The sequence below is a fragment of the Ursus arctos genome, unplaced genomic scaffold (genome assembly GCF_023065955.2).
Source record: "Ursus arctos isolate Adak ecotype North America unplaced genomic scaffold, UrsArc2.0 scaffold_12, whole genome shotgun sequence".
Classification (NCBI taxonomy): domain Eukaryota; kingdom Metazoa; phylum Chordata; class Mammalia; order Carnivora; family Ursidae; genus Ursus; species Ursus arctos.
In genome coordinates this window covers 61,506,293-61,523,121 of record NW_026622786.1, presented here as the reverse complement: position 1 = coordinate 61,523,121, position 16,829 = coordinate 61,506,293, and the positions used below count along the sequence as shown (strand labels likewise).

General features: G+C 44.0%; 1 protein-coding gene across 2 annotated transcripts in view; it reads right to left on the bottom strand.

Moving 5' to 3' along the window:
• USP24 (ubiquitin specific peptidase 24) overlaps positions 1 to 16,829 on the bottom strand; it is a 132,880-nt gene that overhangs the window by 46,955 nt on the left and 69,096 nt on the right. For both annotated transcript variants that reach the window (XM_026498002.4, XM_044383841.3), the window contains exons 29-37: positions 12,522 to 12,607; positions 12,283 to 12,376; positions 11,092 to 11,247; positions 8,068 to 8,165; positions 5,217 to 5,312; positions 4,864 to 5,092; positions 4,017 to 4,176; positions 3,042 to 3,197; positions 746 to 816 (exon numbers count right to left, since the gene is read on the bottom strand). In XM_026498002.4, the coding sequence (XP_026353787.2) occupies positions 746 to 816; positions 3,042 to 3,197; positions 4,017 to 4,176; positions 4,864 to 5,092; positions 5,217 to 5,312; positions 8,068 to 8,165; positions 11,092 to 11,247; positions 12,283 to 12,376; positions 12,522 to 12,607 (1,146 nt within the window). The remainder of the gene's footprint in view (positions 1 to 745; positions 817 to 3,041; positions 3,198 to 4,016; positions 4,177 to 4,863; positions 5,093 to 5,216; positions 5,313 to 8,067; positions 8,166 to 11,091; positions 11,248 to 12,282; positions 12,377 to 12,521; positions 12,608 to 16,829) is intronic.

The window sequence follows — 16,829 nt, the reverse complement described above, 5'->3', positions numbered from 1 at the left end:
AAGGGTGTGAACGTTTTAATCACTAATAGTAACGTTTACATTGAATAAACTAGGGCTGATTAAAAACAAGCATGGTGGGAGAACTGATCTCCCAAATTATTCTATTCCCCTGCTCAAAAGTTTTATAATTTAATATAAATGAAAATAAGAAAAAACTCTTCAAGTGTTTCAAAGTTAACTTTCAAGGTCATATAAGAAAATCAGAATGATTGGGGCGCCTGGTGGCTCAGTCGTTAAGTGTCTGCCTTCGGCCCAGGGCGTGATCCTGGAATTGAGCCCCGGACTGGGCTCCCTGCTCCGCTGGGAGCCTGCTTCTTCCTCTCCCACTCCCCCTGCTTGTATTCCCTCTCTCTGTCAAATAAATAAATAAAATCTTAAAAAAAAAAAAAGAAAATCAGAATGATAAAATCTAGTGGGAGTTCACGGCTTGAAGTTGGTCTTCCCTGATTTCTGACTAACACGTTGACACTGAACGCCAGCGCGGGTGCTCAACACCAGCTGTAACGTTCTCTTTGTTGTAAACAAACAATTAGTCTTAGCACTCATCTCTGAACTTCCAGTGAAATACGGAATAGAAAGGACGGCAGAGCGTCCAAATGGTCACTATGCTTTCAGAGCCTTTTGTAGGACTCCCAAGAGGACTAGACGCCACGCGTTCTGTCCTGCATGCAGTGTCACAGCTATGCAGAGAGCCGTGGACAGAACAGGACAAGGGGATGTTTTATGTAATGTAAAAAATTCTTACCTCAGCACTTGGTGATCCGAGCAGAATATCAATGATAAAATCGGCAACACAGGGCAGGTTATAGAAAGATGCTAATGATAAGAATAAGGAGAATTGGGGGCAGGAGAGGGGAACCAAGTTAGGAAATGCACTTTCAAAATTTCAAAAATTCTGAATACTTTCTTTAGCTTAACTATGGCAGAAATTCATCTCTTCTTCTACCTGGAATTGAATTCAGTACTTTCTACAACTGCCTCCACGTCTCTGGGTATCCCCCACGGGAACCCAAGGGGCCCAAGAGCAGGACCGTGTCTTGGTCACCTCTGTGCTTTCACATTTTAGCACAGTGCCTCGTATACACGAGTTACAGAACAAGTATGTCTTGCCTCGATAAACTATCAGTACTCTACAGTGAAATTATAAATGGTAAAAAAGCTTGAAGGGAAGCTGTAATTTTTTCATGTTGATTTGAAAATATCTCTAAAACTAAACAATTATAGGAAAATTGAACCATGAGTATGGCATTTGTTCAAAAGCATTTCATAATGACTTGTACTTCTTACATATGTCTTCATATGTCTTCCTTTATTTTGCTCAAAGTAAATAATTTTGGACACTGTATTACTGTTCTACAAATGTCTAACTTTTTCTACATTCACCTTATCTTGTATGATGAGTTATGAGTTTGGATGTTATATGAAACACATAATGGTCATCAATTTTATTTAACAGGTGGTCTGAATCAGTAATAACAGGGAAGAACAGGGCTTCTGTGCATTGGTACAAGTTTTAGAAGTGGAACTGTCAAGACTTCATTCCTGAATAAATATTTATTGAGGGCCTACTACACAGCAGGCAGTGTTTGGGTGTGAGAGATTCAGTAGGGAACAAAATGGACAGAAGTCCCTGTCTTTACGGAGCTTACAATCTAGGTGGGGCGGGATGATGACAATAAACATGGTAAGTAAATAAATTATACCACGCTATAAGATAGTAAGAGATAGAGAATAAACGAGGTAAGGGGTTTAGGTAGTGCTGGGATGACGGGAGGGTTGTGGTCAGAGTATGTCTCACTAAGAGGGAGAGATTAAGCACACCTGCAGGAAATGACGCAGAGAGAGCCAGGTGGGAAAGATGGGGAAGAACACACCAGGAAGAGGGAACAGCCAGTGTGAGGGCCCTGAGGCAGGAATGTGCCTGGAGTGTTGGGGAACAGCCAGGAAGCCAGGGAGGCCAAAGCACAGTGAATGAGGGGGAGAGCAGGAGAAGGTGAAGGCATAGAGGCGTCAAAGGGGTGGACTCTGTCTGGCCTTGGTAAAGATCTGGCTTTGACTCAGTGGGAACTGAGAAGCTGCTGCCGGGTTTTAAACAGAGGAGTGATACAATCTGACTTACATTTCAGAAGGTCCACTCTGGTTACTGTGTGGAGAATCAACTGCAAGGGCAGAAGCAGGGAGATACGTCAGGGCGCTACTGCTACACTCCAAGCAAGGGATGACGCCGGAGCAGAGGGGGGTAACTGGTATCCGAGGAATCGGACATGGTTGGAAGGAGAATGTGCTGACAGAAGTGGGTGTGAAAAAGGATCAAGGCGGACTCGAGGATTTTGGCCAGAGCAACTAAAAGAATGAAACCGCTATTACTTAAGCTGGGAAAACTGCGTGATACGGGCCACCTAAGTAGTTCGGCTGTGGACCCATCAAGTCTGGGAAGTCAACTTGAGAACCGATGGAAGGGTCAGGGCAGTGGTCTAGGCTGTAGTTCCACATTCAGACACTAGAGGTAATTTGGGGCTGTGATGGTAGATGAGATCACGGCGAGAAGGGGCGTAGACAGAGAAGAGACAGTGACCAGGGGCAAGGCCCTGCGGGGGGTTCTAATGTTAAAGTGTGATTAATAACAGTGCCAGTTTGCCAAAGCCCACAAATGAAGATAAAAGGGCAAGTCAGAAGTTTCATAACTTTGAATGCTAGAGTCATCATCAGTTCAGGGATTGATACAGAATTCTAATTCTGCAGCTTATGACCTATAAATTTGGGTTGTCTTAATTCCCCAACTAGACAGTAAGCTCCTAGAGGGCAGACATACTGTCCGTTTACCACCTACTGTGCTACCCTGTATACAGAAGGTGCTCAATAAATACTTGTTCAGAATTAAACCACTCTAAGCACTGTTCTTAACCTATTTCACCGGCCAGCTCTCCCCTCTTTTTCATTTCTATTAGCATGACCTTCTCTACGAAGGAATGTACATAGTGCCCAACAGAAACCTGGCCTTTCCCTAAAAGACATGAACGGCAAACAAGCCTCCTGCATACCCAGTTGCTGGCTTCGGAGCTGCAGGCACGTTACAAGAAGAGACAGAGCCTCCCCGGCAATCAGGGAGTCTTTGGTGGACACAGACTGTTGTCGCACGCAGATGCCCGCGTGCAAGGCTGCCGGGTCCCCTTCACTCCCAGAGCTGCAATTGCTTCCTGGGAACAGGCAAGCAGAAGGTTACTGTGGACCCCACAGGACCCTCATGATATCATAACATCCTTTCAATGTGCTCCAGAATCCTCCAGAGAAATTAAACAGCACCAGGAGACATTCTGGTCTAAGAAACGAGAGACACTTGATCATTTTATTTGACCCCGACTGCTTTAAAATGCATTTGGAGGCACTCAAAATGTACTTAGGAGGCAAAACTCAGTTGAGGTGACAGAAGTGAGAACAGCGCAGTTTGGTAGGCATGAAAGAGTCTTCCTGGGATGTTAGAAATGTTCCTCATCCTGACCTAGATACGTCATCTGTATGTCAAAATCCTAAAAAGCCTGGACACTTAACATTTCCACACTTACTGTATGAATGTCATATGTTTTTAAACTTTTTCTACTGAGGTAAAAATACACACATAAATTGAAGACGGAAACCAATTTATAAAAGCCTTATAGAAAATAACTGGCCAAACCAAGAAAATGACTTTTCCAGGCAGGAATTCCAGATGAATTTTTATTACGGCCACAATTATTGGCCTCATGGCACTTTTATAACACTCCGCAGGCTAAAAACTCCACTGATCTGGTTTCCCCCCTTCTTCTGCGCTTATCAACGCTTTGTTTCTGAAAGTCTGACCTAGGTCCAATAACGTACATGGGTCTCAAGTGCACAGCTTGATGGATTTCTACTCATGCTCAAAAGCAAGAGAAAAGGCTTCCTCCTTTTCGCAACTCCGAACAGCCTATGTACAGGTTAACTCTTACAGCTTATTTCTTGTCCGGCGACTTACTGACTTTATCCTTCTAAATCGGTACCTGAACTGCTGAGTCGGCTTCGGATTCCAGCAGGAAACAGAGAATTGCTTTCTTTAATTGGCTGGCTGCTCCCAACAAGGTCAAGTCGTCCTGCAGCAGCAGCCCAGGACAACCTCATGAAACAAGCCACAGTAGACGTGAAGTCACTCACTTCCATTGTCTAAACAAGTGTGGAAAGAATGGCATGAGAAAAGGAAGCACTTGAACACATTCCTTCTTCTAGACTTCCATCCCCTTCTTACTGGTCTCAGTTCTTGTGAGACTCTTTCTCCTCCACGGTCATCCAGAAGGACAGCCTTTTCCATGCTTCCATAGTGTTCAGAGACTTTCAGCATCTCTGCTACCTGGAACGCAGAGCCCGATCTCCATGCTCAGGCGCTAGGAGACCCGTCACTCATCTGGTTTTTCCCGTTTTCTCCTCTTCCATACAGGACACCTTGGGCTGTGTGAACGACCCTGTGGCCTTCCCTACAGGCTCTGTTCTGTCTTTCTAGCTTTGCTCACACCTGTGCTCTTGAGGGAACAGACCCTCCATGCTTCTCTGTCATCTCATCTAGCTCTAAGGCCTAGGGCAAACGCCACCTCTGACGTAAAACCGTCCACGACAGCCACGGATGAAGGCAATTACTCCACTTCCTCTGAAGGCCTACGAATGTTCTGCCCTTGTAGCTCCCCTATAACCCGATGCTTCCCACCTTGAATTACAGTGATTTCTGCCCTCGTGGTCTCTCTCTGACTCACTGCAGGTTCCATGAAGGCCACGTTCATGTCCATAACTTGTATGTCTGCACAGCCCCTCCCTGTAACAGCAGGGACTTCTCATTTCTTCGATACACAAGTCACTTACTTGTATTGCAACTCGTGCAGCAGGGATGATTTCCTCGACCCTAATGGAAGACCTGTCAGACACGGACAACTGTCGGTAGGATGACTTTTCTGGGGTACCACATAAGGACATCTGCCTGCTTGTCTGTCGGCTGACGTTTCGGAATGGGCGAGAAGAAAGTGCTTCTATGCCATCTTTGGTGAGGTCTTCATCTAATAACGTGGGCATTGTTTGTCCCACAAGTAAAAATCTTCAAAGGAAACAAAAAGCTAGACTTATCTGAGGTCATTTCGTACTACTCAACATGGTAGCATTTGGGAAGAAAAATAAAGTGAAGTACTGCCTTGTGAGACTAAGATGATACATGCACATACCTGGCAAGTTGTAGACAGATGGAATAAACTCCCTGCCTTGTTTCATAGTCTACTTCCGATGGGATGGAATCCCTCTGCATGACATTTACAACCAAACTTAAAAGGAAAGAAAAAGGCAGGATATTAAGGACTGCTGTTTCTTTCAGAGGACATTTTCCGTAATTTAATTGCTTATATAAATGTTATCAATTACTCAAAATTTCCGTAAGAGCCTTACATACGTATGGACCATACACATTTCTACCCCAGTGATTTCCCAGGATGCCTGTAACTTCTGGTCCATTCAGAGCTAGAGTCCTTGCTTAGCCAAAAGTAGAGTGTTTGGATCATCTTCCTTCTCACTAACTGGTGTGAGCTCACTGATTCACTACCATCTTATTACTAGAAGAACTGGCAATTAAAAAACCTATCTAGAATCGGTGTGTTCATTAACGCTTACTTTCACATCCACTACAATCTCTATTATTACAGAAGCTTCCTAACTGTTCTTTCTGCTCCGACTCTTGGTTCTCCACCCCCAAAATCTATTCTCAAAAGATCAATCAGAGTGATCTTTTTAAAATATCAAGTCAGATCATGGCATTCCTCCTCTGCACAAAATCCTCCAATGACTTCCTAGTTCCTACAGAGAATAAAAAGTAGAGTCATCACAGTAACCTGTAACCTATATGACCCATAAGCTGACGGTCTGGTAGGTCTGTAACCTCATGTCCCCCTACTCTGCCTCCTGCCCACTACCCCAACCACATGGGCCTGCTCGTCTCCAAAGGCGCCAAGTCTGTCTCACGCAGGGGCACACGCTGGCTGCTCCTCCAAGACCTGGATCCCCAAGTCTCCCGTCCTCACCTCCTCCAGGTCTTTGTAAAATGTCACCCTGTCAGTGAAACTTTCCCTGATCACCCTACTGACAATCACAACCCTGTCCATTCCCTCTTGTCTTATTTTTCTCCACGGTTCTTATCAGATGCTGGTATTTGCTTTTACTTTTTTTTTTTTAAGATTTTATTTATTTATTTGACAGAGATAGAAAGAAAGAGCACAAGCAGGGGGGAGGGGTAGAAGGAGAGGGAGAAGCAGACTCCCTGCTGAGCAGGGAGCCCGACATGGGACTCGATCCTAGGACCCTGGGATCACGACCTGAGCCGAAGGCAGACGCTTAACTGACTGAGCCCCCCAGGCGCCCCTTGCCTTTACTTCTTTACTGCTTGTCTCCCCACTAGACAGTAAGCTCCACAAAGGTGTGGAGTTCTGTCTAATCTGTTCACCGCTCTGTTCACAGCGCTCAGAACAACGCCTGGCATACAGACTAGCTGACACGTACAACTAAGCCAGCAGCAAAATGCCTTTATTCCAGAGCTCTGTAATTGGAGGTGCGTAATCGGAAATGAGTTTTCACGGAGAACACCTCTGCGATTCTGAAAACAAATCAAGCTCCATGCAGTCTGCCATCTCCTCCCCGCAAGGCCTCCCACCGGAATTCCTGCAACTGTCCTCCGGCCTTCCCTCCTTCCTCGCCTGAGGAAATGCAGGCCTGCTCTTTGCCAGGGCAGGAGAACTGGGCCCCACAGTTTATCCTTTTTCTTTTAATCTTTTTTCCCTTAGTCATCAGCCTGCAAAGACAACCTGGGCTTCCCCAAGGTAAAGGCGAAACAGAAAAGCAATCTTTCCCCTCAGCTGTTCTTCCCTTCCAGTCACCGTCACCCCTGCTCTGCGTCCCCCGCATCTCTGATGTCACTCTCTGCTCCTCACTATACGCGCCTCAACCACGTTCATCTCTCTTGCCATCCCGTGTCCTCTGTCCCCTTCCGTGCTTATTTCCCATGCTGACTGAATGTTCACCATTCGCTCCTTCTCCCAGGCGAGGAATCACAGGGCCACTGATACATTTCCTCCCCTATTTCTAGTCATAAAGACTTGCCTACAGTACCCTATAAATGACAGTCACTGCTGCCCGACATTTACCACTGTCACTCTTCTTGGGGCCACTGCATGGCTCTCCCTGCCTCGGTCTTTCTCCCACTTCTATTTATTCATTGTCTCCACTGCCGTCAAAGTGACTGTTCCAGGCAATTCCTGGCTTTGAAACCTTCTGTTTTCCTGTGGTCTATAAGCTAATGTTGAAATCCTCAAGGTGACCTTCCTTACGTACTTCTCTCCTTCATCCTTTGCTCTAGCCTCCCCAGACAACTGTGACTCCCAAGACGGTGCTTTCACTCATCCCACCCCCTCTGGCTTAGCGTGCCCTCTCCCCACGAGTCCTGGAGGGGATGGCTACTCTCTTCTCAATTCCCAGCTCAAACGTCATCTTCTGCAAAGAACCTCCTAATCTTATTACCCCATGAAAACGCACCATTTAAGCACTATCTTCTATGACCCCTGCCCACCTCCCACCCAAAGCACTTTTTATGAGCCTGTCTTGATACCTGTAATAACTATTTGTTATTCTTTGTTAAGCCATGAGGTTCTAAAGGGCAGGAATGAGATCTAAGTTATCTCTGCATCCCCAGCACGAATCACGCCTCACACAACATGTGTTATGGGGAATCAAATTCGCCGGGTGTCAAACTGATGCGGGACTCAGCAGAAACAGATCTGCTTCCTGTCCTCTTCTCAAGAATTTCTCCCGCTACCGGAGGGAAGGAGACGTACTTCTCCCAGTTCTTCAAATAACCGAAAGTCATAAAATGAATTTAAGTGTTCCGAAGACTGAAACACCATTCCTTCTTCTTATAACTCTCATGATGCTTCACGTAATACCTTACAGGAATAACCAAGGCCCAGCAGGAGAAATTATCCACAGTAACTAAATTCATTCTCTGCGCTTCATGTGACATTAGAGTGAGACTCTAACCTCAATCCTCCTGCTTTGAGGAAGTTCTCGCAGAAGGATTTTGCACAGCTTCTTGCCATGTCATCATCAGCTGTTGGCATGAGTTTGGAGCTTAAAACCTTGAAAACAGATAGGGACAATTAATCAGCCCAACGTTTCCAGCATAAATGACTCCTTCACTGAGTAAAACAATCCTGTAACTCGAGTCTGAGGCTAAGTGCTGCATGCTGTCTCCCTCCCCCGCCCCCAGAAGAAGGTGCAGGCTGACGTTTCACAATTGAAATCATCATGTTTTCTGACATTTTTCATGAAACCAGAGAAGGTGGATGGCTCAGGCTTTCAGGCTTAGATAAGAGCAGATAACGTTATGTGTTATGCTAGACAAGTTTCTGAACAAGTAGATCAAGTTTTATAAAATAGACCATTCCTTAAAAATGCTAGATGGGCTCTCTAATAATGATTCTGAAACTCCTACTATTTATCGGCCATCCACAACACAGTAGGCATAAAGGAGTCCTTACATGCATTCTCTCTTCATTTCACCATGCGTGTTGTATGTCTTTTACTTTACACGTAAAGACTGAGACCTAAAAGCCTAAGTGACCTTAAACCCTGATGTGCCTCCCTCCTAAATCCATGCCCGCTTTATGGCACTGACATACATACCTAAAGGAAAGCTTAACTGAAAATTCTGGTATGGCAGATAACTATTTCAAAGAAATAATCATACTACATAGTATGAGACTTAGTAACCAACTGCTTATTTGGTTGTTACAATTTAACAATTAAAAAAAAAAAAGGAACCCACTGCCTCAGATTCTCCAAGGTTTTAAAAATAGATACATTCAAGATCCTTTCCTATTCTAGAAAATCTGTTTCTATGAATCCATGGGTTTTATGTGCGTAGATTTTTAGCATGGGATCTCTTTTTTACAGATGTTTCCTTCCTGAAGTGCTCTTTGGGAAACAGGCTCGTCAGCCTCAGACTATGAGCACTGCAGGGAGGAAGGGAGCTCTCTGCTTTTCTAACCCTTCCTGTGAGGTGACAGCCACATGCATGTACTCCCCATTCTTAATGGACAGCAATTTAGTGAAGGTGTAAGATTTCTTCAAAGGAATAGGTATCGGAAATAGCCACTTTGAAGCTTCCTAACAGGCAAACATAAGTTGAAGACAAAATGCAAAGAAATTAACCTTTCAGGGGTCAGTAAAAATAAGTGCTTTTTAAAAAAATATTTATTTACTTGAGAGAGAGAGAGAGATCAAGAACGGGAGGGGCAGAGGGAGAGAGAATCTCGAGCAGACTCCACACTGAGCACGAAGCCCAATGTGGGCTCCACCTCACGACCTTGAGATCAGGACCTGAGCCAAAACCAAGAGTCGGACACTCAACTGACAGCCACCCAGATGCCCCAAAATGAGTGTTTTTGAAAGTGTTCAGTTTTCCAAATGTTTTGCGCTATCTAAAGCAAAAACAAAACAAAACAAAACAAAACAAAACAAAAAAACCCAAAAAACAAACGACCTCTGAAAGGAATTCCCAGTGAATCAAAACTCCTGCAATTGTGCTGGAGCTATTTTACTACTATTGTCCTTTGGCTCTAAGATAATGCCACCTAGGAAGCTGATGACAAGCCAGACTCACTGTTGGGCCGTTCTGCTTTTCTAGGTGCTCTCAAATGTGGGTGTTAAGGGTTATACCTTAATTTTTTTTAAGACAATCATTCAAAAGCAAATGACAAATCTGGCAGGTATTACAAAATTCATAAGCTTAAACTGCCAAAAATTTCTGGGCAATTTTCTGTCTTAGAATATCATATGTATATTTTTAAATGCCCACATTAAATAAAGACTTGCTTTCTTTTAAAAACATTTGCTAAATATTTTCTCCTTTTGAACCCAACACATTTTTTCACAAGAATGACTATTTTCAGGCTAATAAGAAAGAGCACAGCTTCAACACACGAACACCAAGTGATGCAGAAAAATCAGTAACTATATTTATGTTCTCCAAATTAGACTGCCAGGTGAAATCAAACTTGGGGCAAAGCAGTATCATTCAGGGCTTTATTTTCTCCAGACCTTAAAATGCCAAGAGGGTCTGACCCCTCACCCTCCCAGGGCAGAGTATTTCCACCTGCTCACCCTGCCTATCGCGCCATTACTGCTGTGCTTGCAAGACTCACAGCGTGCAGCCTCCCTTATGTCTTACTCAAGAGTGTGGAGCAGATATCTTGCCTTCTGAACGCTCATCCTTTAACTACCACAATGACTTGCACACATCTAGTCATTAAATGTTTAATGAACTAAATCTACTACTTTAAAGCTACTTTTCCAAAAGAGGGTAATAAAAATATTCTTTCGCTTAAATTCTTCCAATAGCTTTTAAAACCTTGAAATGATAAAGTTAATGTATTTTCTGACAAACTCCTCATAGCTTCATTTATGACAACAAATTACAATTGTTTTTTAAGGGATGCCTGGGTGGATCAGTTGGTTAAGCATCTGCCTTCAGCTCAGGTCATGATCCCAGAGTCCTGGGATTGAGCCCCGCATCAGGCTCCCTGCTTGGCGGGGAGCCTGCTTCTCCCTCTGCGTGCTGCTCCCCCTGCTTGTGCTCGCTCTCTGTCTCTCTCTCTGACAAATAAAGAAATAAAATCTTTAAAAAAAATCGTTTTTTAAAAAGTTAGGATGCATTTAATAACAAGGAGGCTGAGAATAACAACTTACTGGACAGACTTGCTAAACTTCCAGAGGAAGATAATGGCGTATTTTATTACATAAGGCTTCCTCATTATTTATTTACATGCTATGCTGTGGGTGTGACAGTGTGCATAGGTATAAAGTGAAAAAAATCGAGCCTTTTCTAAGGCCAAAAAACAATAAAATGGTTCAGTTTATATTCTGTTTTTTACTTTTTTTTGAAAACTAATTTTTTTCACAGATCATCCAATAAAAATAACTTATCTCCAACATCTAAAAGTATGAATGTGCAAACAAAAACGAATCTGTCCAGATGGAATGAAAAGCAATGAGGCTTCTTACTTCCAAGTTGTAGAGCACTCTGAAGGTGGACATTCCCGGGGCAAAGGATCGAAACAGACTTTCCAAAATTGAGCTGGCGCTTGGCTGATGCTGCTGCTTGGAGGACAGCGATGGAGACTTTGAGGACTGAGAACTTGTTTCAGACAGTAACGTTTTCTAAGGTTTTCAAGAATGAAAACAAAGGATGTATGTGTTAAAAGCACAAGTTAAAGAGAAACACACCTCAGTGTGCACTCTAATGTTCTTCTCCTCTTTCATATAATCATACCAAAGGGATTTCCTACAAATTAACCTCAAGGACACATCACTTGGTAATTATTAACAAAACACCGAATGCCATCGCACAAACTCGCAGCGCTCAACAGCATCCTGACACTACACGAACACGTCTGAGAGTCTTCGAGGTAACACTAGCAAGGCTGTCTTTATTTGTTTCTGTTTTAAAAATCTGTACCAGTAAATACCGATAATTAAATTATAGACTTGTAGAAGTGGAAGCTGTGGAAGTGTTTTTAGCTAGTACTAGTGATACATTTTGTAATTACGTTAGTTTTCTTCTTCCTGCAAATACCTAAGCCGTGTGTGATAAGACTATGAGCTGATGTAAACTTCAACCACTGAAACATAAATTCGTACCATAGTTCTAACAACTTTGTTCCACGTGAATTTATTCTGAGAACACGATTAAACAATATTATAGACAGAATTTAATTTCAATATATATAATAAAATTCTTGAGGAAAAACATCCTGGAAACTAAGATGAACTGTAAATGTCAACTGTGGAAAAAAATTAAATGATGATATAATTATGCAAGCAACTCAAACACAGGCAACAATCACATTCAGACAGGTGTCATGACACAAGAAAAATGTCTCCACTGAATCAGGACTAGAGTCTGATCCTGGGCGAGACACTTCATCTCTCTGGGCTTCAGTATCTTAACCCAGAAAAAGAAGTGGAAGTACATGATATTAAAGTCTCTTCCGGTTCTAAAATTTGACGTCATTATTGATTCTAGGTCTTTTCAAAGTCAACATGAAGCTCTGATTTCCATTTACAGCAAAGACATTTTTTTTTAAAGAAGAACTGTTATGGGATATCATATGGCCCGAAAGTGATTTCAGGTTGTATTTTTCCTGAATCATGACATTAAAATTTCCATGCCACTTAAGTCCAAGACACTCCTACCTTTCTTCCCAAGGAATCAAGTTGATCCAGGGCTTCCTGAATGGCTGGGTCAGTGGGTATCAAGAGCAGCAGCTTTCGTACTCGCAGAGTTATCCTGAAATTTTGCAAACACAAATTTTTTCACATAAGCCAGTTTCAGTACCAAAGTCATTTGTTTCCGACAAATGTAAAGTCAAATCAAAATGTACTTGGTTCCCTAACCTTAATAACTTCCTCTCTTTCAAGCCTCATAAACATACCTTGGCTCCTCTAGATTGGCAAGCTGGTAAAGCATGTCAAACACATTACATACAAGCGCCATCACAACACCAGGGAGGGACTTCTCCTGAGGGAAGAAAGCAAAATATAAATACAAACGGACGAAACCTTTTTCTCACCAAACCTGCCAACAATAAAATTACGACTTCTGAAAGAGCGGCCGCCACAAAGCTTGAGGGGAGCAGCGTGCTCACCTGCACCACAGAGCAACATGTGGGAACAGACCCTGGCGGGGCCACAACCTTCTAGTTCCTTTGCCTGGGCTCTCCCCTATCCACTGGCTGGTGAGGGGTTAAGGTGCCAAAAGGCGGGCAGTGGAAGAGAAGTAAAATGATGGGGCAGATATAATGAACAGAATTGAGATGAGAGTAGATATCACTGAAAGCTGATCATAGCTCGTCAGGAGCAAACAAGGCAATGGCTGACTTAAAAGCAAAGTGAAAGTGGTACGCGGGTATACACACGCACGCACAACAGGTAGAAGAGACTTAGATGCGATTAAAGGACTGTTTTCTGGTTATAAAGAAAGTAGATGTCACTGTAGAAAGTACTATACAAGGGACCATTTTTAATAAATTCAGGATAAACAGGAGACTATTTGAAAATGTTAAGCTTGAAGATGCTATGTACAAGCATACTGTGGACATCGTAGGTTTGCTTCCAGACCACGGTAAGAAAACAAATACTGCAAGAGTCAAATGAATTTTTTGGTTTCTCAGTGCATGTAAGTTTGCACTACAGTCTAGTAAGTGTATAGTAGCACTGTGTCTAAAGAACAATGTGTATGTCTTAATTAAAAGGGACTTCATTGCTAAAGATTGCTAACCGTCATCTGAGCTTTCAGCGAGTCGCGACCTTTCTGCTGGGGAGGAGCTGGCCTGGATGGCGATGGCTGCTGACAGATAAGAGCAGGGTGGCTGCGGCAATTCCTTAAAATAAGCCCACACTGAAGTCGGCTACATCAATCGACTCTTCCTTTTATGAACAATTTCTCTGTAGCACGCAATGCTGTCTGATAGCATTTTACCCACAGAACTTCTTTCAAAATTGGGAATTAAACCTCTCAGACCTTGCTGCTGCTTTACCAACTAAGTTTCTGTGATATTACAAATCCTCTGTTGTCATGTCAACCACCTTCATGGCCTCTTCACCAGGAGTAGAGTCCATTTCAAGAAACCACCTTCTTTGTTCATCCGTAAGAAGCAACTCCTCACCCGCTCAAGTTTTATCCTGAGACGATGGCCACACAGTCCCCCCTTCAGCCTCCACTTCTAGTTCTCTTGTTCCTTCCACCCCGTCTGCAGTCACTTCCTCCCCTGAAGTCTTGAACCCCTTCTAAGTCACCCATGAGGGTTGGAATCAGCTTCTTCCAAACTCGCGCTCATGTTGCTATCCTGACCTCTTCCCATGAATCACGATTGTTCTAGAACGGTGAATCCTTTCCAGAAGGTTTTCAATTTACTTTGCCCAGATCCACCAGAGGAATCACTATGGCAGTGACAGCCTTATAAAATGTATTTCTTAAATAATAAGAAGGCCGAAATGACTCCTTGCTCCATGGGCTGCAGAACGGATGCTGTGTCAGCGGGCATGAAAACACCGTTTATCTCGTTGTCCATCTCCATCAGAGCTCTTGGGTGACCAGGAGCATTGTCAATGAGCAGCAATATTTTGAAAAGAATCTTATTTCTCTTTTTTATTTTTTAAATTTTTATTTATTTGACAGAGAGACAGCCAGCGAGAGAGGGAACACAGCAGGGGGAGTGGGAGAGGAAGAAGCAGGCTCCTAGCAGAGGAGCCTGATGTGGGACTCGATCCCGGTACGCCGGGATCACGGCCTGAGCCGAAGGCAGACGCTTTAACGACTGCGCTACTCAGGCGCCCCAAGAATCTTATTTCTTTTTTTTTTTTTTTTTTTTTTAAGATTTTATTTATTTATTTGACAGAGATAGAGACAGCCAGCGGGAGGGGGAACACAAGCAGGGGGAGTGGGAGAGGAAGAAGCAGGCTCCCAGCCGAGGAGCCTGATGTGGGGCTCGATCCCATAACGCTGGGATCACGCCCTGAGCCAAAGGCAGACGCTTAACCGCTGTGCCACCCAGGCGCCCCAAGAATCTTATTTCTTAAGCAGTAGGTCTCAAGAGTGGGTTCGGTAAACTATGTTGTAAACAGATGTGCTGTCATCCAGGCTTTGATGTTCCGTTTAGAGCGCACAGGAAGTATAGATGCAGCATAATTCTTGAGGGTCCTGGGGTTTCATGAATGGTAACTGAGCACTGGCTCCAACTTGAAGTCACCAGCTGCATTAACCCCTCACAAGAGAGTCAGCCTACCTTTGAGGCTTTGAAGCCGGGCACTGACTTCTCCTCTGTAGCTACGGAAGTCCTAGACGGCATCATCTTCCAGTAGAAGGCTGTTCCGTCTACACTGGAAATCCGCTGTTGAGCGTAGCCACCCTCACGAAAGATCTGAGTCGGAGCTTCCGGATCACCTGCTGCAGCGTCTACACCAGCACTGGCTGCTTCACCTTGTGCTTCTGTGTTATGGAGACGGCTCCTTTCCCTAAACCTCACCAACCCACCTCTGCTGCTTCCAACTTTCCTTCTGCGGCCTCCTCACCTGTCTCCGCCTTCACAGAATGGAGGAGAGCCAGGGCCTTGCTCTGGGCCAGGCTTTGGCTTAAGAGGATGTTGTGGCCGGTTTAATCTTCTATCCAGACACTCACACTTTCTCCACGTCAGCAGTAAGGCTGTTTTACTTTCTGATCATTCGTGTGTGCACTGGAGTAGCGCTCTTAATTTCCTTCCAGAACCTTTCCTTTGCTTTCACAACTTGGCTAACCAGCACAAGAGGTCTAGCTTCCAGCCTAACTCAGCCTTTGACGTGCCTTCCTAAGCTTAATCACTTCTAGCTTTTGATGTAAAGTGAGCTGTGCAGCTCCTCCTCTCACCTGAACGCTCAGGGGCCGTTACAGTTTATTACTTGGCCTAATTTCAATATTGCTGTATCTCAGGGATTAGGGGGCCCGAGGAGAGGGAGAGAGAGGTGGGAACAGCTGGCTGTGGAGCAGTCAAAACATACACGACATTTATTAAGTTTGCTGTCTTATATGGGCATGGTCTGTGGTGCCCCAAAGTAATTACAATAGTAATATCACCGATCACTGACCATCGATCATCATGACAAATGTAATAATGAAAAAGTTTAAAATTCTATGAGAAGTACCAAAATATGACACAGAGAAAGTCAGCAAATGCTGTTGGAAAAACAGTACTGGTGGACTTGCTTGGTACAGAGCTGGCACCAACCTTCAATTTGTAAAAAACGCACCATCTGCAAAATGCAGTAGGCGAAGGCTTGCTCGGACAGTGTTCCTGCTGTCGGTTAACTGCCACCATACTGCTTTGAGGGGGTCTTCCTTAAAGTCTTACTATTATACAAGTGTAGTCACTTAAAAAAAGGAAAAACCCATTACATTAATACTAGCCCTGAGGAGTTGTTGGGATCTATAGCAAGGTTATGGTAAGTTAGAAACCCCCGCAGTACACAAAGACCGTCTATTTGGAATTAAAGCAACATCTGTCACTATGGAAACCCTCATGTACTATTTGAGTGCCTTTACACGAGGTCTGCTGTGATCTCACTTTCCAGACTTTGAGAGCGAAGAAGCAGAACCAGCCCCATCAGTTGTGTACTCTGGTGCCAAGCTCTGTCCTGACATAGAGAAGGTCCCCAGGAAACGGGCAGATTCATGAAATCAATGGACAAATACTGATTGAGTACCTATTACGTTTGAGGCACTCTTTTAGGTGCTGGGGATACAACAATGAGCAAAACAGACAGAAGCCTGCTCTTGTGGAGTTTATATTTCACCGGGGACAGAGAGACGTTAAATAAGATAAAACATATGATATGTTAAAGTAAGTCAGGAAGGGAAATAAGAAGTGCAGAAGTGGGGTTAAAAATTTAAATAGGATTGCCAAAGGCGGCTCACCGAGAAGGCAACATTTCAGGGAGAGCTGAAGAACGTGAGAGAGGACCACCAGGATACTGGGGAAGAACATTCCGGACACAGGTAAGTGCACGTGCACAGACCTTACAAAATCTGAGGACCAACATGGAGACCAGTGCAGCTGGGGTGGCGTGAAGGAGGGAGGTCGTGGGAAGGTGATCTCAGAGAAGTTCCATGAGGGTCCATGAGGTCAGCCCTGTAGAACTCTGTAGTCTCTGACTCCCACTCAGAGTGAGATGAAGCCCCGGAGCATTTGAGTACAATGTGACTGCTGTTT